Below are 21,663 nucleotides of genomic sequence, written 5' to 3' on the forward strand. Positions count from 1 at the left end.
CTAACCAACCTGGAGACTGGCAGTTAGCTAACACTGGCGTGTCGGTGGTCAACCTGTCGCCTGCTTTGTAACTCTAGGACTATTTGAAAGGCGGCTACACAAACCGCCCTCCAGATGCTCGGGTCTTCATACACCCTCTGAACTAAGGTGTCCGTAGTAGTGTCTGGCCCGCTCACTACCATCATGTCGCTCCGCGCACGCACAAAACGAGGACATACGAAGAAGACATGCTTAGCAGTCGCTTCCGCATCCACGCACGTGGGGCACATGAGAGATCCTGCATGCCCGAACCTGTATAGGTACTGCCTGAAGCAACCATGACCTGACAGGATCTGTGTCAGGTGGAAATTAACTTATACATGGCGCCTCCCGACCCATCCGAATACTACCGGAATATGTCGGTGCGTCCATCTACCCTTCATGGAGTTGGACCATTCCTGCTACCATCTGATCATCTATAATGATCCTCTGGTACCTTGTATGCCCCTTGTGTCGCTTTGAGGTGAGGTCTCCGACTCTGACCATCGTCTACTCTGATTAGCGATTATTCACAACCGTGATCTATGTCTTATGATACGCTAGCTTCAGTTTCCTGGAGCGCATCCAGTCCTCGACCTTGCGTATACAGTGCGCGGCCGTCAACTCGACCTCCTCGATCGTCTTGCCGTAAACCTCTAGCGTTATGTCGACTGCAAAGCCGACGATTACAACCCCTACAGGGAACTTGAGTTTCAACACCCCGTTATACATGACATTCCACGACACCGGACCTAGGATAGAACCTTGCGGAACTCCTGCGGTGATTGGAACGCTCTTCTGACCCTACTCCGTGTTGTAAACAAGTACTCGATTCTGGTAGCAATTTTCCAGAATCTTGTACAACAACACCGGTACATGGATGCTCCTGAGCGCTCCTGAGTCCCAACTGGCGCTTTTTAACGCATTTTTCTTGTTGAGCGTAACGATTGCGCAATAGCATATTCCTCTTCGCTCGCGCTGGAGTGCTAACTCCGCCGTCTTAGTGACGGAGGAGATGGCACCCAGCGTGGACCTGCCCTTCCGGAAGCCGAACTGGTTACTCGCCAGACCGTGTACACCCTCCGTGTACCTCACCAGTCTGTTGAGGATAATCCTCTCAAGCACCTTTCCCGCAGTGCCCAGCAGACAGAAGAGCCTATATGCCAATGGGTCCCCAGCCTTCGGTAGTAAGACCAGTCTCTGCCGGATCCACCTGTCCGAAAAAAGACAGGCTGGCCAACCATCCCTGGTCTATGTATAAGATACTGGAACGTCGGACGTGAGACTCGACCGCCGGAGGCCAAGGGCTTAGCTCGTGGCGCGGAAAGAGTCCCTTGATGATACGCTTCAGCATCGCAGCCGTATTGGCACTCGCACTCGCACATAGCCTATCAAAGCAGGCCCTGTTGCTGGTCTTTATCGCACTTATTAGCAGCGATCTTGCAGAACCGAATGCTGCGCGGTGCTCTGTATAGCTAAACAACCCAATTGTACGAAAGAACCATTCCTGCCCAACCTGTATGTTTGCGTCCCCGGTGAGGATGCTGTATCATGCATGCCGATTTGAGTATAGTTTAGATGTTCCAAGTACCGCGTTTACAATCGTTGTCCTTCGTCGTTCGAATTTACTTCTAAATTGTTCGTAGTAGGGTACTTTTGGTATACTGCCTTACCTGGTTACGCGATGCCTAATCTTATTCCATATCTCAGCCGTCCACTCCTAACCAGATGCAGGTATGCAGCTGCCCAACATAGGAGAACAGATTCTTACGGATACTTTTCTCAGTTAGCATACAACCATGATTTCCTGCCAGCTCTAGCGACCTCGCCATAGCGTTGCGCCAGCTCATTGTTTTTTCCTTATACGCCAATCTTACATTCTTCGTAGATGATGGTCCTGAGACTCGTGCTTGTAGAAGGCTACCGGTCTTACACACGTACATTTTGTACGGGTGCGAAGTTTAATAGACGTGAGGTAAGGTCTTGTGGAGTCCGCAGTAGACATGACTTCAATACGCTACAATACGTCTGTGGTTTTCACTACTGCAGTTGTTGTCTGACGTCTGACAATGATCCGAGGTTCACAATCGCGCTCAGTTCAGCAATGTTACCCAGCAGGTCAATGACTTTTAATTGGTAGACATCATAGTGCGGAATTCAGCCGCAACACAGCGCAACACCTGAAATGTATACACGAAGTCAAAACACTCGCCATTCCTTTGCGTGTTTCAAGAAGGCTTGATAGCACAGCCGAAATCCTCACTCCGGACTGTGTCTTCTTAGTTCACTCCAGATTTCTCATAAAGTAGGATTCTCAAACAAAAACTCAATTAAAAGCTCTGAATTTGATATTATAACCGGGCATCTGCACTCGAAAACTCATTTAATTCAATCACCTACCTCAGAAAACAAAATCCACGCATTGTAAAATATAGCCGTATAGGCTACAACGGAACTCGTTCAGCAGCCAACCAAAGTTTTTTTCATCACTAGCGGACCACTTGAAATGTTCACCTCAAATTTCCAAAAACAAGCTTGAATTAGCAGAAATATATGAGATGAATTTCTACAATTCCTAAATTGTATGTATTTTCTCTGTTTTCACTGCGTTGAAGAAAATCAGAAGTTGCCAAATCAGTTTCTGTTAATACGTAAAAATCATACTGAAAATGTTGAATTATTCCGACATAATTGACGTTAACCGACAGCACTGTAGTGGTTACCTGGGTTACCAGTTTTGCACGTAAACAACTACAGCGGATATCTAGGTAACCTACTACGACGGGCTGCGGCTTCGTTCATTCATGACAATGTGATTCATTCATGATTAACAGTGCACTGCAGGGTGATGAATATGGGGGCGTCGCACAGTGCGTTGAATGTATGGAAACGCGGGACAAAAATCAAAACAGCCATTCTAGTTTTTTTTTTTTTCATTTGTTGTGACACTAAAAATGTTAAGTACTGATGAGAGCTACTCTTTGCATAATTGGCGAATGTCAAATACGTAATCGCAAAAATGTCTCAAACGTCATTTTTTGTAAATAGGCATAGAATGATAATTTTCCAAGAATATTATCCATTACGAGATAAAAGGCTTAAAAAGCATATTCAAATTATTTATAGGCGATGAAAAAGTGACTGAACGCCATCACAATTAGTTTTTATTATTATTTTTATTTAATACCCTTTTGATTATGTTAATATACGGTTTACTGTTGCAAAACATTTATACATTATTAAGCCAGGAATGTTTTATGCGTTTTACACATAAATTACGTTTTGAACATAAAAATAAGGGACATATGTACGATAAACTGCTCACTCTTGGTTCCAGAGGTATCATTCGAAAACGCGAATTCCGGCTGAAAGAGCAAACTTGAGCAATGGGAATCACTTCCAAAGTTTGAAGGATATCCCAAATAAGAGCGTTTCATAATCGTATGGATGAACTTACGAGGTTAATAATATCATAACAGTACGTCTCAAACATGTATAAAACATATCAGCATATAGAATTGGTTCAATGAGAAATCAACTTTTTTGATTTTTGTCTATGGAACGTTGCACTGTGCTTCGTGAGATGAATAATTGAGCAGTGATTTAAGTTTTGAGATGGATATGGAAGCGTTGTACAAAACTAAATATACAATACTGAACGATTCTATAAGAGCACGTAAGCATATTTTGTTTATTTGTTCAATGATTTCATGAAAATTTGTTGTTTAATCCGTGCATACTTTGTGAATATCAGCTTAATGAGATGAATAATGGAGCAGTTCCCCTACCTTAACTTCAACGATATTGTGGTGTTAGGTGCCACCAGGATAAAGCATGATAAGCGGTTAGAGAAGTTACTCAAGAGATTTGAACAATATGGTGTACTCCAGAATTACTAAAAATGTGTGTATTGTGCAAAAGAGATTGAATTTCTCGGTCACGTGCTAAATGCCAATGGTGTAAAACCCACGAAAAATCGGATTACGACTATAAGAAGCTTTTGAAAACCGAAGAGTGTGAGCGAAGGGTATTGTAGAAGTACCAAGAAAGATTGCAGATGGAAATGAATACCTGGACAGAAAATACTAAATGGTTTAAACAGTCAAGGCAGAACTACACGCAACAGGAAGAGTTGTCATGCGTGGAGATCTCCTGAACCACTTCAAGCCTAGGTCATTGATTGCCCATACCCATGAACGACACCCAGGGATGAGCGTAATAGGCGTCTAGAATAGATACATTTTTGAGCGCTTGCCTATTAGCCCGGAATCAGAGAATGCAAGCTGGAAATGGGCTTTATGGATTCGCTCCTTATGCACAATTCCACACCGCATTCGGAAGGCATAGAGGATCGAGACTGGAATCTGAAGCTCAAAGTAGCTCAATCGTGCAACAAACGGAGACAGGCAAAAGAATGTACGTTAAAGAAAGGCGATGTGGTAGTGGCGAAAAAAACAACGAGGACCACCAACTGTGCAGTAACTTCAGTCCAGAACCGTTCGAATTTATCAGCCGTTCTGGGTCGAAACCTGAGATATATCCCAAGTAAACGGGGAAAATCTCAAGCCGATAGTGTCTGATACACACGAGGAGGAACTTGCTGAAGAACGCTTAAGAGTGGACATCGAAGCAGAGGAACCCACCATCGACTACCGGGTTGTTGATGAACATACGAGTCCAACAACGAATGATCCTCTGAAGACGAAGCGCGATCGTAGAATTCCAAACCTCTGAGATAATTGAAAAACTATGTAAGAAGAAAGCAGGCACGAACGGTGTATAAAAAGAAAGGATTTGCGCTGAACCTGATTTCTTCCTGAATCAGAACACTGGATATCCGAATTGCCGTGTCGTTCCACAGTTTGAGTACCCAGCTAAGATCCCTCAGCTTGCACGAAATTGAAAACACCAACCAATGATAAGCACGGAAGGAAAAAGTAGATGGTGGCAAAAAAATAACTAAGATATATAGTTAATCGAACTAAATTTCTATTTTTAACAACGACTTTTTCCCGTTAACACGCAAGTTCATTAAGCATACAGTATGTGAAATAGAGTGAACGAAAAATAAGTGAACTGGAAATATAATACAGATTTGGAAAAATATACCGCATCCCGACGGGACTTGAACCCGCAATCTCTTCGGCATGATGTTTTGACCAATTAAACTACGGAGGGCGGTGGTACTGTTCCACAATCTTTATCGTATCACATTCCGCTGCCGACTTATTCTATTGCTCATCCCTAACTACACACACTGCTGTGCAAGCGTTATTTGTAGACTGAAAGGAATGTCTCATCACACACAGAAGAGTCAGCTGATGCTGATAACTCTTATAGACCTGTGTGATCGAGACCAAAGTCAGTCTGCGTCGTGCTAGCAAGTGCGACACAACTACGGAAGGTGCTCCGTACGGCTAAATTTTTCGAACTAAATTTCTATTTTTAACAACGGCTTTTTTCCCTTTAACACGCAAGTTCATTAAGCAGACAGTATATGAAGTAGAGAGAACGAAAAATAAGCGAACCAGCACCACCGTCCCCCGTAGTTTCCCCGTAGTTCCCCCGTAGTAGGTCAAAACACCATGCCGGAGACAGGGAGATTGCGGGTTCAAGTCCCGTCGGGATGCGGTATATTTTTCCAAATCTGTATCATATTTCGAGTTCGCTTATTTTTCGTTCTCTCTACTTCATATTCTGTCTGCTTAATGAACTTGCGTGTTAACGGGAGCCGTTGTTAAAAATAGAAATTTAGTTCGAGAAACACTAATAGCGGTCTCGATCAACTAGATTAGTTGAGAGAATTCGTTATCGATATTGTTTTTGGCACATTTTGTATGTGTAGGATAAGTACAACGATACACCGTGCCCCAGTGCTGAGTCGAGAAAATTTCTAGTTCGAAAAGATCCTCGACTCGATCGGGAATCGAACCCGATAAAACAACCGTGTGAGAGAGCTAGCCGACCGACATCGCTAACCACAGAGCCACGGGGACCACAGAAACACTTTTAAAGTACGCCGCAAAAAGATCTGTCGATGATTGAGCATCAGTAGAAGCGACACCGTTGTATTCCACGATTTCTGGAACACCAGAATTCTTCCTCTTGCCTTTTATAAATTTCCAGAACAATTTTGGGTTACTTCCCAAGTTGTTTTGAATATCGGACATATAAACTTGATACGCTTCCCAGTGAACCGCTTTGAACATTCGCAGTACTACTTTGTCTGAGCGACGCTTGCTTAGGTTAACTTAGGTTAATATTTATGCAAAAGTCTTCGTTGTTTTGTCACGATTGGAGCGTGACGAGAAAATATATCAAAAAAAGTGAAATAAAACAGCAATGAGTTATAATCAGTTGTATGTTCGATGGCCACCTCGTACCAATCAATGTTCAAAACGTCTAATGATTGTAAAAAGTCACGCATTCTTGCCGCTCGTGGTTGATGAAATTCCGCGTTGAGTTGAAATTCTTCCTGTGATATGAAAATATCGTCCCATATAACGTTTGCAAATTCACTCCGCACGCTATCGATAGTCATTGCTTGTGGGTTCAAATGCTTTTTGGACACCTCCGATTCGCATTCGTCCGTTTTACCTACTCTGACGGTTAATAACATCGTATTATGATGAGTTTCGTTTCTTTATTATGGATCCGTTAATGATAGTTGACAGATGCCAGTATCGGTAGTAAATATCAAGCTAAAGAAGTTGTTATTGCTTGGAAGATTGCAAATTTGCATTAGGCCAGCCGATAGAAAACCATCAACAATGGCTATTTCGCGCTGTGAGCTGACTTGATGGGTGAGTAAAAATGGTTTTTTGAATGACAGTAAGATTGATTCCATTTAAAATTCGGCAGGTTCAGATCAGGTAAGTAGTACACAACATTTTAGGGGAAACTGCCTAGCATTTTCACTATTACGGCTCGCTATTCGACACTCAAAACATAGAAAGCTGCTGCACTAGCTGCAACTGTCGTTCCTAATTCGTTGCGCTAATCACACTTGCTTCGAGTAATTTTATTGCGCTGTTATGTGCAATAAATTTTCAACGTGTTAGGGGCCGTTCCTAAACCACGTGGTCATGAAGAGGGGGTTGAGAGGGGGTTTGGCCAAAATACCACGAAAGACCACGGAGGTTACTGGGGTATAAAAAAGTTATCAAAATATGACCACGTGGTTTAGGAACGGCCCCTTATGCTTTTTACTGTCTTGCAAACATGGACGCACTTAAGGAAAATTTCTAGGAGGGGCTAGTTTTGATACATATCATTTTTAAAAAAGAGAAAAAAGAGTTGAAATGCGCTTATTTAATAACATATAAACTAGTGTCGTAACAGTAGCAAATCACTTCAATGGGGATTGAGTCTCCGAAGAGATTCAGTATCTTAACCACGGCGTCAACGCCAACCTCTTTCAGCAACGCTAATGTTTGATATGTTTATTATTTCATGTCATGATTGATGATAAGACAGTGGAATTGTTAACCCTTTCCCGCTCATGGTGACTCTAGAGCACCAAGAATTATAATCATCATATCTTGACATAAAATAGTTTGTTGTTCTTACGATTGTTCCATGAACTTTTAAATGCTGCCTCAGAGCATCACTGGGCATTTTCTCCAAAATACTACAGTTGACAGTAATTTTAGTTAGTCTACAAAGTGTTCAGCTTGAATTTTCTCGTGAAGCTATAAATTTTAATGATGAACCTTGTGAGCGGGAGAGGGAAATCCGATTCTCATGACGAACATCACGATCTTTCGTATTGTGCCGTGTCAAGTAAATGTTGTGTGAACAAAAACAAAAAGCACTTAAATTTCTCGATTGAAAATTTGGAAATTTGAGTAAATTCATGAATCCATTGGCAGGACTAGTAATTGGGATGGTAATTGTGATGGTACGCTTTAAATTTTTTGAAAGTTTCCAAGAAGATTCAGCAACGGGGGCTGAAGGTCTCAAGCTGATCAATATGTAACGGAAAACAATATTCAATGGGGAAATTGTGTTAATGTATGTAAGGACAACAGTGGTTTAAAATATCAATTTCGCGAACTTAATTCTGTAGTGGCTAAGTGCTTTACTCATTGGCAAAGTTGATTGTTATGAAATTATCTAAATCTTTGCTGAAGACAGCTTTGAGTTACATGCAGAAACAAAGAAGTTGAAAATTTTTTCGCGAAATTGTTATTTAAAACCACTGTGGGACGGTGCAAAAGCTATGGTTAGGAATATTTCCGGAGTCGTGGCAAGAACTAGGAAAAAGCCAGAAAATTGTGATAGCAGTCACTGCATTCTTCATCGTCATGCACTCGCTATGAAGAAACTGTTATCATTGTTGGAAGAAGTCTTGCAGGAAAGTGTAGGTGCAATAATCAATTTCATCATGGTTCGATCTAAAAATCAAAGAATAATCGAAGCGTTGTGTGAAGAGATGGGAAGTCAGCATTCTACGTTACTGCTCTATACCGAAGTACGCTGGTTGTCTCGTGGAAAGAGGTTTGTGATCGGAGGTAAGAACGTTTTTGAGCGGCAACTGTTAAACCCAATCAGATATTGTATCGAAAATATCATCCAGGAATTTCCACAAAATGAACGAGCATGTTATCTATACCTATAAAAATGTAGTCCGGTCTGTCTGTCTGTCTGATCCATATAGGCTCGGAAACTACCGAACCGATCGACGTGAAAATTTGTATGTAGGGGTTTTAGGGGCCGAGAAAGGTTCCTATGATGGATTGTAAGATGGCGAATTCCGGTGTTTGGAAAACAGTCGAAAATGATTAAATAACACCCAATATGAGTGTTTCATAAACCAGATTGACGCGCAGAAGCCAGAAATTGTTTCCAAATGCCATTTTGATTTCCAAGACGGCGACTTCCGGTTTCTGAACAACAAATCGACCTCAGACAACGTTTTGAATTGTAAGATGGCGACCTCCGGTGTCCGGAAAACAGCCTGAAGTGACCAAATACCACCCAGTATGAGTATCTCCGGATCCAGAATGATGCAAGGAGCTAAAAATTGACCTCAGACATCAGTTTGAATTGTAAAATGGCAACTTCTGGGAAACAGCCGAAAATAACCGTATACAACTACATATGGATATGTTCGTAATCAAAATGATGTAAAGAAGCCAAGCAATGACCCTGGACACCATTTTGAATTCGAAGATGACCACTTTCAGTTTCTGGCAAACAACGAAAATAACTGAAATACACTCAATATATTTCCGGAATAGAGGTGATGTACAAAAGCCAAAAGTCGAGGATGTTGTCTTTCCGATAATACCAATCATTTCAAAAGATATAAACAAATCGCAAGGAATCAATGAATTTGAAATGTTTAAATTATTAAATTAAACACTAAAATAGGCGGGACGGAGTATGCCGGGTCAGCTAGTAACAAATAAAACCCTTCTCGATGAATAATTTCGAAATGCGCAAAATTTGTTGAAGAGGTTTGAAAAATATGTCCCCGATGAGTTTCGCAAAGAATCGAAGAAACGAATATGAATACCTGGCTAATTTGACATTAGATACGAGAAATTCAAATTTAAAAAATCGCTGGAGAAATTTTGGTGTTAGATGAAAAATGAATTTAAAATTTTGTTCGATAAAGCAAATCTTATTTTCCTACCATTTTCAACCACATACATGTGCGAGTCCGGATTTTCAATGTAGCTAGCAACAAAGACTAAGTAACAGTATTGTGCCGTGTCAAATAAATGTTGTGTGAAAAAACAAAACTAAGTACCGATCGATATCAATTGTTACATATTTCAATGATTTCCATTCTAGGACAGAAAATACTCGAGGGTTATAAGTAGTTCAAGAAGAGTGGTCATTCGTGAAGATCTCCTGGTGATTCCAGGAACACTTCAAACCCAGGTCATTGCTTGTACTTATGAAGGACACCCAGGGACAAGCATTTAAGTGAGAATTACGTTAAAAATTTGCAACCTTTGTACCTAGATATCGTCTGTAGAACCTCAAGACCCGATGCAAAAAAACAAAAAAGTCCACCAAAGCTCTTTTTTTTTTTAATAAGGGGGGATTTGTTAGTAGCTTAAGTATTTATGATAAATATTAGTAAATAATGAGTATGTGTGTCCAATCACAAATGGTGACTTCTCAACACTGTTAGAAATTTGTAATTTTAATTGTTAGGATTTGTTTGCTTTCGCAATTAGGACTTATCATTCGTAGGGATTTAAACCTACTTGTCGGGAAAGGGGAAGTAAACTTACAACTAACTTAATTGCTAACTTATTGGCTATAAAGAGAGCTTATCGTAGCAATTGAGGATTGCAACGATTTTTGTCGAAAATTGTTAATAATTTTATTTGACATAGTTTCTAATGGTTCAACACCAGTAAGTCTATGTAATTCGAGTGTACCAAACCAAGGAGGACGCTTCAAAATCATTTTCAGAATTTTATTCTGGATCCTTTGGAGCGTTTTCTTCCTTGTTGAACAGCAACTTGACCAGATCGGTACAGCATAAAGCATTGCTGGTCTAAAAATTTGTTTGGAAAGTAAAAGTTTGTTCTTTAAACAAAGTTTAGAATTCCTGTTAATGAGAGGATATAAACATCTCGTATAATTGATGCACTTGGCTTGTATACTCTCAATGTGCTCTTTGAAAATAAGTTTTTTATCATAAATTAGTCCCAAGTACTTAACCTTGTCGGACCAACTTAAAATAACCCCATTCATCTTGACAACGTGATTATTGTTTGGCTTGAGGAAAGAAGCCCTAGGCTTATGCGGAAAAATTATCATTTGAGTTTTAGAAGCATTGGGAGAGATTTTCCACTTTTGCAAGTAGGAAGAAAAAATATCTAAACTTTTCTGCAATCGACTGCATATGACACGAAGACTTTTTCCTTTTACGGAAATGCTTGTGTCATCGCAGAACAATGACTTTGTGCATCCTGGAGGCAAATCAGGAAGATCTGAAGTGAATATGTTGTACAGGACTGGACCCAAGACTGAACCTTGAGGTACACCTGCTCTGACAGGAAATCTATCAGATTTTGAATTCTGATAGACAACCTGCAGAGTTCGATCAGTGAGATAATTTTTTAAAATTTTGATTAGGAAAATTGGAAAATTAAAAGTTTGCAATTTCGCAATCAAACCTTTATGCCAAACACTGTCGAATGCTTTTTCTATGTCTAAAAGAGCAGCTCCAGTGGAATAACCTTCAGATTTGTTAGCTCGTATCATATTAGTAACTCTGAGCAATTGATGAGTTGTGGAATGCCCATGGCGAAATCCAAACTGTTCATTTGCAAAAATTGAATTTTCGTTGATGTGTGACATCATTCTGTTAAGAATAATTCTCTCAAACAGTTTACTTATTGAAGAAAGCAAACTGATTGGTCGATAACTTGAAACTTCAGCTGGGTTCTTATCCGGTTTTAAAATGGGAGTAATTTTTGCATTTTTACATAATTAGGGGAAAATATGCAATTTTGAAGCAGCAATTGAAAATTTTCACTAAAAATTTCATTGTGCTCTCAGGGAGATGTTTGATTAGTATATTAAAGATTCCATCGTCACCAGGTGCTTTCATATTTTTGAAATTTTTAATAATTGATTTAATCTCATTCAAGTTAGTTTCAATTATTTCTGCAGGTAAAAAAATCTGGGAAGAAATTAAATCAAATTGACGTGTGACTTCATTTTCAATTGGACTCACAAAATTCGAATTTGAGTTATGAACACTCTCAAACTGCTGAGCAAGTCTTTGAGCCTTTTGTTCATTGGATACAAGAAAACGTTCACCATCTTTTAAAACTGGAATAGGCTTTGAAGGTTTCTTAAGAATCTTCGACAGCTTCCAAAATGGTTTTGAATATGGTTTCAATTTTTCAACTTTAGTCTCAAAATTTTGATTTCTCAGAAGAGTAAATCTATGTTTAATCTCTTTCTGTAAATCTTTATAAATAGTTTTAAAAACAGGGTCACGAGTACGTTGATATTGACGTCTGCGGACATTTTTCAAACGAATTAGAAGTTGAAGATTTTCGTCAATTATTGGTGAATCAAATTTCACTTGAGCCTTTGGAACAGAATAATTCCTGGCATCAACAATTGCACATTTTAATGCTTCCAAAGCGGAATCAATATTCACTTCGTTCTGCAAATCAAGCTCATTATTGAAATTTCTCTCAATATGAGTTTTGTATCTTTCCCAATTAGCCTTGTTATAATTAAAAACAGAGCTCATAGGGTTTAAAACTGATTCATGTGATAAAGAAAAAGTTATTGGAAGATGGTCAGAATCAAAGTCAGCATGTGTGATCAAATCACTACATACATGACTTTGATCTGTTAGCACCAAATCAATTGTTGAAGGGTTTCTTACAGAAGAAAAGCATGTAGGACTATTCGGAGACAAAATAGAATAGTATCCTGAAGAACAATCATTGAATAAAATTTTGCCATTGGAATTACTTTGAGAATTATTCCATGAACGATGTTTAGCGTTAAAATCGCCGATTATGAAAAATTTCGAACGATTTCTGGTGAGTTTTTGTAAATCACCTTTAAAATAATTTTTGAGCTCGCGTGTGCATTGAAATGGTAAATATGCTGCGGCAATAAATAAAATCCCAAGTTCAGTTTGAAATTCAATTCCCAAAGTTTCAATAACTTTCGTCTCAAGATGGGGAAGAGCACGATGTTTGATTCGGCGATGAATAACAATTGCAACTCCACCGCCGGAACCCTGAATCCTATCATATCAATGAACCACGTAATTGGGATCATATTTTAATTTTATGTTAGGTTTCAAAAATGTTTCAGTAATAATTGCAATTTGCACATTATTTACTGTTAAAAAATTAAAAAGCTCATTCTCATTGGCCTTCAATGAGCGAGCATCCCAATTTAATATTTTAATCGTTTTATTTAAAATCATTGCTAAATTTTAAATTAGAAACAATTTTAATAGTAAAATTTGTGCCTATTTGAATGGCTTCAAACATTGATTTTGCCTGCAACATGGCGTTCATAAGATCGAACATTGCCTGTTGCAAAAAAGAAAGTTTACCTGTCGTAATAAGCCCCAGGCAGTTGACATTAGAAAAAATATTTTCGGCAGCAATATTAGCTGGAGTAATAGGTGTACAATTATTTTCTAGCGTGCTTGCTTACCCATATTAACGGTCATTTTCGAACTACCAACACTAGGCGGTATAATGTTCGAACTACCTGTAACCTGTGCATATGTTAAACGGGTATGCAAAGGAGTAGGTAAACTATGCGTCACTGGTACGCTTGGAGAATTTTGTTTTGAAGTTGGTTTTAATTGAGAAATTGAATTTTGTTTACCTTGCCTTGCCTTAACAATTGCTAAACGGACTGGGCATTGATAAAAATTTGACATATGGTTGCCGTTACAATTCGCACAGCGAAAATTTTTACTCTCTTTCACAGGACATGTGTCCTTTTTGTGAGAAGAGTCTCCACAATTAAGACATTTTTGGTCCATGTTACAGAATTTGGAACCATGGCCATAACGTTGGCAAGTACGGCATTGGGTGATATGCTTTTCACCTCCGCCATACTTCCTATAAATTTCCCACTTTACACGCACATTATACAAAGCATGTGCTTTTTCAAAAAATTTTAAGTTGTTAACCTCATTGCGGTTAAAATGAAATAAATAATTAACAAGGGAAATTCCAGTTCTCTGACTGTTTTCGCCTCGTGATTTTTGTTTCATTAGAATTACTTGGGTAGGGGCTATGCCAAGTAATTCTTTTAAAGTAAGTTTGATCTCATCAACGGTTTGATCGTTGGTGAGACCTTTCAAGACAACCTTGAACGGCTTGGCGTTCTTGGTGTCATATGGAAAAAAATTGTACATCTTGTCAGTTAAATACTGAACAAGACGATCACGACCCTCTACTGAGTCGGCTAATAAGCGGCATTCACCTCTACGGCCAATTTGATAGGTAACTTTAACGTCAGAAACAAACGTTGAAAGTTCCTTTTTGAATATATTAAATTCAGAAGAAATAGTTACCACAATAGGTGAAACTTTCTCCTTTTTTAAAGATTTTATATTTTGTATAGTTTCATTATTAATAACTTCCATTTCACCAGCTTCTTGCTCAGGCAAAATATCAAAAGGATTGTCACTACAGACACTCGATGTGTCAGAAAGAGATGCCTCTCTTTTCCTCCCCGCAGCAATGCGAGGTTTCTTTTTCCGTCCAGCCATTTCAGGTGATACGAAAAAAGTTAAAACAAATGTTAAATTCAAAAGTAGGTAGTCTTGAGAAAGACTGATGGGAAATAACTTTCACGTAGTCTTTAAAAGACACACTGACAAAACACAAACTTTGAAGCTATAGGCAGTCAAAGACCAGTCCACAAGCAACCGAAAAAACGTCTGATCTGTAGGACAGTTCAAGACGCACTCGTCCACCAAAGCTCGGACATAGCTTGCAAAAGATGTTATGGGACTTCTTCATAATGGGCTTATCAATTTTAATCGGTTATTATAGTCGATTCGTGCAGGTAGTGATAATGAGGCAAACGACGAAGCGCGATCGTAGAATTCAAATGCCTCTTATGTAGTCTGATGGAAGCACGGGAGGAAAAAAAGCATATACTGGAATTACCAAATATCAACAAGTCTGGACTGATAAACATGTGTCAAGTTTATAGACCTACAGAAAAGTGAATATTAGAGATATTGGTTGTCAGTAATATTCGTAAGTTTGGGCTATCGACCCCATTACAATTGAAAAGCAACGAATATCATCAATTGTTTAGTTGATTTTAAAACGAAATTCGTGTGCTGATTTTTTGAACTAATGCCGAATAATTCAAAGTTCCTTAATTGAAGAATAAATTCTATCGCCCGAGATATAAGTCAAATAAAGAAATTACTGTTTTGGTGTATCTTCCAAGTGCAAATCACTCATTACATGTTTTATTCATTCATGCTTCAAAGAATGGAAAGAGCCTGAATTAAATGTCCCGATTTTCAATTCCGATCAGATAGTATACCTATGTATAAAGCTTATTGAAGAGGAATCTAACCCCAGAGCTTTGGTTAATAAAAGAGAGAACCTCTCACATAGTTTCATCCCAAATAGCAATTTATATATACTGAAGAAGAATATGAAAGAGGTAACAAAAAGTATTTATTAACTTGTTTGGAAAATTGGCTAAATTTAAACTGAGTTTATTATTGCAAAACAAGAACTGCATTAGTTCTAGAAGGCAAACTTCAATCGCAAATCGTCCGAATCGCATCGTATAGGATGAAATTGAAATAAACATCCTTACCATAGGAGGGCCGCAGGCCAGTAAATCTTCAGCAATAGATCCAAATAACTGTCAAAACAAGGTTCGGAAGCAAGATTGTTATTCCAAGAGTGACTCCACCGCCGTCGTTTAGAAAAACATAAAAACCCTACCTTTTTTATATCCAATCATTCGGGGGAAAAATTTTCCATCCCAGGTCCGAGGCAGATGGACCGATAAAATGTGTGTCACCCCATTCTCGACAGAATCGACTTTCACTGCCAGCAGCCGCACCGAACTATACAGTCGCAAAATTGTTTCGCTTGCCTACTCCGCAATTGGAACAATTGCTTTATCGCATCACGTCTATCTTAGTTTAGCAACAACAACCGACGATGACCCTCTTGCATTCGAATCAGGAACGGAAATTGCTCCCCCATTTTTGTTTTATTTTTTTTTTTATTTTTATAACTAACCTGTCGTCTATGTCCAAACTGGGTAGGGGAGGCAGAGGCAGTGCTAGTCCGGCAACCACCGACGAATGATCGGCCAGATCCGGCATTGGTGGTGGCACCGGTTCCAGTTCCTCCAGATCATCATCCAAATCTTCCGGATCCTCCGGAATGATTCCCGTTCCTCCCGAGTGACTAGTTCCGCAGGCTGAGAGGACAGTCACGTCTGGGATGCTGGCCGTACTGCTTACGGTAATCGGTGCCAGTGTGCTCGGAGTGGTCACCGTCTGTGAACCACTGGGAGGTAAAGAACCCGCCCCAGCGGATGCACAAGTTACCACATCCTCGATGTCCGAGTCGATGCCTTGTGCAAAATCCATATAAAACGAATCACGCGAATCGCTGGAACCGCGGCGCAGTTTCAGCGACAGATCCGGAGAGCTATCCATTGTCGGATGTGAGTGTGAATGTAACGTTCACTGGTTCTGGATTAATCCGAGGTTAAGGGCGATTTTTTCTTTCGACACCGCTGGGAAAAAAACACTTTCACTAAAAGCGACGAGTGGCACTTCGCATACTTCCTGGTCCGATCAGCAGCAGCAAAAGAAAGTCCCGCCAGTGAAAGCGAGGAAGGTAAACACAAACACAGACAGCACGGAACCTGATTCGGGGCTGATGTCCTTTTCTCCTCTTTCGATTGTGTGAGTTTTCACACTCTGCGGTCTGTTATCACTTGCACGGTACGAGCACCAACACAAACCAGCCAGATTCGATCCCGGCGGCTCTCCTGGCTTCCTTCTCGGCCAGAGTATCCTTTCTGGCGTTTCGCTCGTTCGCTTCCGCAAACACGGACACAATGACACCCGCGCGCGCAACACAACACCCGAAATGCCGATACCGAAATCGGTCGTCGTTGTCACATCGTAGTACTACATACCACCTCGGGTCACCACCATTACAGCCGTCGCTACCGCTACCGCCCCTGCTTGCTCTGTCCGCATTCACTGGAAAACTTCTCAGTAACACACTCGAAAAAAAAAAATTTGGATCGAAATTCTGTCACCCGTCGAACACCAATTTCCGATTTATAATCCAGCTTCCACACACATGTCTCAGCTCCAGCTCCGGGAGGAAAACTCAATTATGCACCAGCGCCAAATTCACCATTCTCAGTCAGAGTCAGACACACTGGGCTGGAAAATTTGAACCGAAATGAATCACCGCAGTTTACATTCTCGACCGTACGAACGAAACTTTTTCCCGTCTGCTGGTGGTGCTAGTCACAAAACACAAGCCACAACGGTCGAGATGCTGGAATGCTGGTTGGTGGAGTGCACCTCTTCCAGGAGGAGGAAGAAAATTATGAACGGAAAACAAAAACACTTGCTACTCGGAGCACGACCGCGACGATACTAACTACCGATCGTCAGTCAGAGGCACTGGGCTGGGCTGGGCTGGGCCGCGTTTCTGTCTCCTGTTGCCGCACATCGCACTTTCATTCAGTCACAGAACTCCTCTCGTACTTGTTCGCTCACTGAGCGAGTGGGGAAAATCCGGCCAAAGGGTGGCGACAATTCTGCCGACTTATCAGCAAATTGGCAAACTCCGGGAGAGTCGTCCTGTCGAGGAAAATCTCTCGGTTTTTCAACGAAAGAGAGAAATTTCGGAAGGAGAGTTTCGTTATGCGGATGATCGCGATATGCTGCCTGCTTTTGCGTCCCTCTTTTCAGACAGGGAGAAGCATAAAAGTGAGGGAACGAAGGGTGGAAGCGGGTGAGTGTTGTTTTAAGTGCGTACTAGAAGATTTCAGCAGTTGCTGTTCTGTGACGTCTTTGTCACTTGTCGATTCCAGACCGCCGGAGAAGGGAAACTGGAGAAAAGAATAGACAACCCAAAAATGTGACTCACTGTGAGCCCTAGGTATGTGTGAAAAATGGAATGCATTTTGATCTTTTTTTTTTTTTAGAAGTGACTCATAGCGGCGCGATTGATATGATGGTAATGGTAATTTTATCATTTTAGTAATTTCGTTGGTTTGAAATTCCCAACATGAATTTCTTTTCTCCACCGTATGACTTTAATTTATGTAACCATTTTCCAACTGAAATTCGTAAGTATGAATAACAAACGAACGTAGATGTTGGTCGCATTTTTCGATTCCATGTTTTGCGGCAGAAAAAAACACCGCGCTTCCAGACCAGTAACATTCAGACAAATAAATAACAAACCGAACAGGGCGGAAAATGAAAATGTGACACTCGAATGGCAGCCAACATCAACTGCGTCCCCCCTTAGGGACATACTAAAAGTAGCACAGCCGAGTGGCGTAGGTTAATCTACGAACAAGAAGCTATTTTGAATGATGCTCAAGGACTGATCGTAAAGTGGAATCGCCTTTTTGCAGGTATATTTCCTGGGGGCATTGGAATGATTCCGTGCCAGCAAGGATTGTATTATTGATGAGTCTAGAGAGCAATCGTTATTTTCTCGTTTCCAGTAACAAAAGACAAAACAGCCGAACAAAAACACACAAAAGCATAAACTTCGTGAATATTCAAAAGCGAACCTGTCACCTTTCCCTCGCAGAGGGAAAATTATGCTTTATTTACGCAGAATTACTTCTCACTCCTCATATGCTACATTTAGTCCAAGTAATGGTAACTGCGAAACAGTGTGGATTTTACGAGCCGTAACATAAAAGGGGGAGACCCACTGCTCGATATTACGTAATTGCGATTCAGAGCAGAGTATGATCATGTGTGTGTGTCTGTTTGTACGTGCGCGCACTTACTGCTGCCGCCAGAATCCGACGGAATTTCCCGTAGCTCTTCTGCTAGGTAATGAAATGCAGCGCTTTTCCCTCTGTTTGTAAACATTTGGCGTCGTCATTTGGCGAACGTTGAAGACGTCGCAATTGCGTTTTCAGATGGATGGATTGAAATTGCATGTGCCCAATGCTGGAGGTTGGCGGGAAAAATATGGAAGAAAAATATCTACAATGAATTCGTAGAACGTGGCCCGAATAGCTCATTGCGCGGTTGGGCCCTCATCATGGGAGGTCCCGTACGAGCTTGTAGACGGACAAAAAAATCGGGGAACAATCGTAAGATTCGGAAGTTGGTCTATATTCTAACCACTTGACTTCTTCGGTTGTGAGCACACGGGGCGGAACGGCAAGGATTACATGCTGTGATAATGCAGGCTGCCTGGAGGGGGAATTGGTTTCCAACCGACGTAAGATATTTTTGTTTTCATTGTTGTTTGTGTTGGGGAAGGTTATTAGCATATTGTACGTAAAGGAGAATTACGATGCGTCATGATTGGAATTTGATGCTGGCACTGGCTTGTTTGAACAATTGCACATTAAGAATACACATTAGACTGGGACACGGTTATATGGGAAAAAAGCGATGGTGATATTTTTTCGCTCCCATGCATTTTTCGTGTTCCTTATGGATCCTAGAACAACTGTGTAACTTTTCAGATCGATCGGTAAAACGCCCGATTTGCGCCTGATTTTTAAAGTTTCCATACGATTTTGTATGGGAAAATTCACTTTTTCAAAACTTATTCTCTAGAAATTCCCAGTTGGGTCCTAAAATATATCGATACATGATATTTGTAGGAAATTTTCCTGGGAGAAACTCTTCTGAAGACCGTAAAATTGTTAAAAATCTGTCCACGTGGTATGTGGATGGCCCCTGAGTGATATCCCTCCAAGTCTGTCGTTTAACGTCTAGGACGGAGGGGTCACCCATATACTGCCGTGATATAACATTATGACGTACATCCATTTGATCAGTTTCTCAATACCGCCCACAAACGAACGGGTTACCCGTCACTTTTGTATTCAAATAATGCATACGTCATTTTTTTTTCTTGATTTTATGCAACGTACGAATAAGTTACAACTAAAAGAAAGATACCAAGAGAGGGATCTTCGAATAACGAACAAATTGGCATAAGAACCCCTTATTTGAAAACATGGCGCTTACGTAATAGATAATTAAAATGTTTTGAAATTGTTATAGTCAAGTGATTAAAATACTGAATACGTCAAAAATGTGAATTTGTTAAAAAGACTTAACTGATGTAGAACTTGCTATTACAGTGCTAAACGGTTTAAAAAGATCGGAAGACAAGATCGACAGGAAAACTATACGTATATCTATTAAAACAAGGGAAAAAGGCTGTTCGATAGCAGAGCGGAGGGCGAATGGATTTGTATCCGTTGTTACTGAGCAGCGACACCAATCACGGAGTTGTAGGTTATCTGGATTACTACACGCAAAAGTTGAAGTCTTGTACAATCATTGTGTTCTCCCGATTCGCACAAATGTTGCACAGAAATCGCACAATAAATGTGTGAAACGCATAACGCAACAGTTGTACTGCGAATACATTGACATAGAATGAAATCAGAATATGTATCATATACCGACACTTTATGTCTCACGTCGAGTGTATTAGTGACTGCTACTCATGGTGCAGTGCAAGCGACGAGAGAAATTTCTCTCTCGCTCGTAGAATTTCAATGCACGTGCGACAAGACTAGACACGTCACTTACAATTTGCAGGTTGCTCTTTCGCTTCTCTTTCGGTTCGGATTGCGACGCGCAAGACGATACCTTGTTGCTTCACGAAATGAGCGAGACACCCGTGCTGTACATACTTGATACCAGTGTTGTTAATCTCACTCATACTGTCGGTGCGTGCTTGCTGCTATTCAGAGGAATCCATGAAGAAGAAAAAGTATCTCGAAAGCGTGTGTGCAAAAGGCTTGAAAAGCGTAGCATATGTCTCGTCCTCAAGCAGAAAGGAGGAGAATGGTTTTGCTTCTCGCTCGCTTTGCAATGCTGCTTGAACTGTTTAGGTGTAGTAGTTTGAAGCTGCCAAATACATTGGAGAAACGCTAGAGCATTAATTGCGTTATGCCCAACACGCAATCATTGTACTGGTTCCGAATTACATCAACAATTGCTTTAAAAACGCACAATTTTGTACTGGTTTCGCACCATCCAACTTTTGCGTGTAGTGTCTGGATTACTAGTGGCAATTGAGGTCCGAGAGAATTCACTTAGCAGTTAACACAGTAGCGCGGAACTGGGAGATCGACCAGTTGGCAGTAAGGTTATCCTGATAACACATAGAATATTCAGTCTTAACTTTATTTGCTCTTAACATTTTGTATAATTATAACTTTTACTATTCACACATGATTATTTAAGGTTTAACAGATTTACAACACAACTATGTGTTCTCTTGGCGTTTACATAATGACTAACTCTCAACTGCAGCCAAATAGGTATTTATAGCTGATCATCACAATATTCGCATTGTTGTGATGCTGGAAGAATATTTAATTGTTAGAAGTGAACGCGCGCAAACTGGTGTCACTGGGTGTAGCTTGGCCGTAACGCGCATAGTATAGTCTGTGTAATCTGCTTGGGGTATCTCAACAAAGGTAAAGCAAATTATGTACAGATATTAGGGTTAGAAATTAAGGCGATTAAATGTAACCCAAGGGTAACTAGTTCTTACAACAAGATGGCTAATTTTCGTCGAATAGGTCCTCGAGGGGCATTTTATTGTTGGTTCTAGCTCTACACTCGAGGCGGTGCGATGCATTATCAGGGGACAAAGAGTTTGAACCCGCCATTTTGTGGAACGCTAATCTAACGCATTCATACCTTGGAAGGTGCTGGCCGGGTACTATTGGCCCGGCTCAACGAACGAGCACTGCCATTGAACGGAAATTCGTCAACCGCCACGATTTTCGACACGCCGACTCGTGCTTAGTTCTACGGACCCGGAAAAACAGGAGCAGTAGACCAAGTAACTTAGTTTAAGAAACAACATGTTGGGATGAGGGAAATAAATTAGTACTGTAAGCTCATGTAAGCTATCATTCGATTGATTT

The 21,663-nt window shown here is 40.5% G+C and overlaps 1 protein-coding gene and 1 long non-coding RNA gene across 5 annotated transcripts in view; one reads left to right on the forward strand and one right to left on the reverse strand.

Annotated features, from left to right (window-relative positions):
* The window catches only part of LOC129721490 (proton channel OtopLc), a 65,822-nt gene extending 48,659 nt beyond the window's left edge, over nucleotides 1-17,163 (reverse strand). Inside the window, exon 1 of the mRNA XM_055674139.1 lies at nucleotides 15,768-17,163. Within this exon, the coding sequence (XP_055530114.1) occupies nucleotides 15,768-16,192 (425 nt within the window). The 5' untranslated portion in view covers nucleotides 16,193-17,163. The remainder of the gene's footprint in view (nucleotides 1-15,767) is intronic.
* A 378-nt stretch (nucleotides 17,164-17,541) lies between these two features.
* Nucleotides 17,542-21,663, forward strand: LOC129721562 (uncharacterized). Of its 4 annotated transcripts, none has more exons than XR_008727433.1 (4): nucleotides 17,562-17,652; nucleotides 17,710-18,147; nucleotides 18,241-18,977; nucleotides 19,855-21,663. It is a non-coding gene; the product is annotated as an uncharacterized LOC129721562 (long non-coding RNA). The 4 variants fall into 4 exon arrangements; XR_008727434.1 differs by having other exon boundaries at nucleotides 17,710-17,853; nucleotides 17,919-18,147; nucleotides 18,241-21,663; XR_008727432.1 differs by having other exon boundaries at nucleotides 17,542-17,663; nucleotides 17,766-18,147; nucleotides 18,241-21,663.

This window comes from Wyeomyia smithii, chromosome 1, assembly GCF_029784165.1.
Source record: "Wyeomyia smithii strain HCP4-BCI-WySm-NY-G18 chromosome 1, ASM2978416v1, whole genome shotgun sequence".
In the NCBI taxonomy this organism is placed as follows: Eukaryota; Metazoa; Arthropoda; class Insecta; order Diptera; family Culicidae; genus Wyeomyia; species Wyeomyia smithii.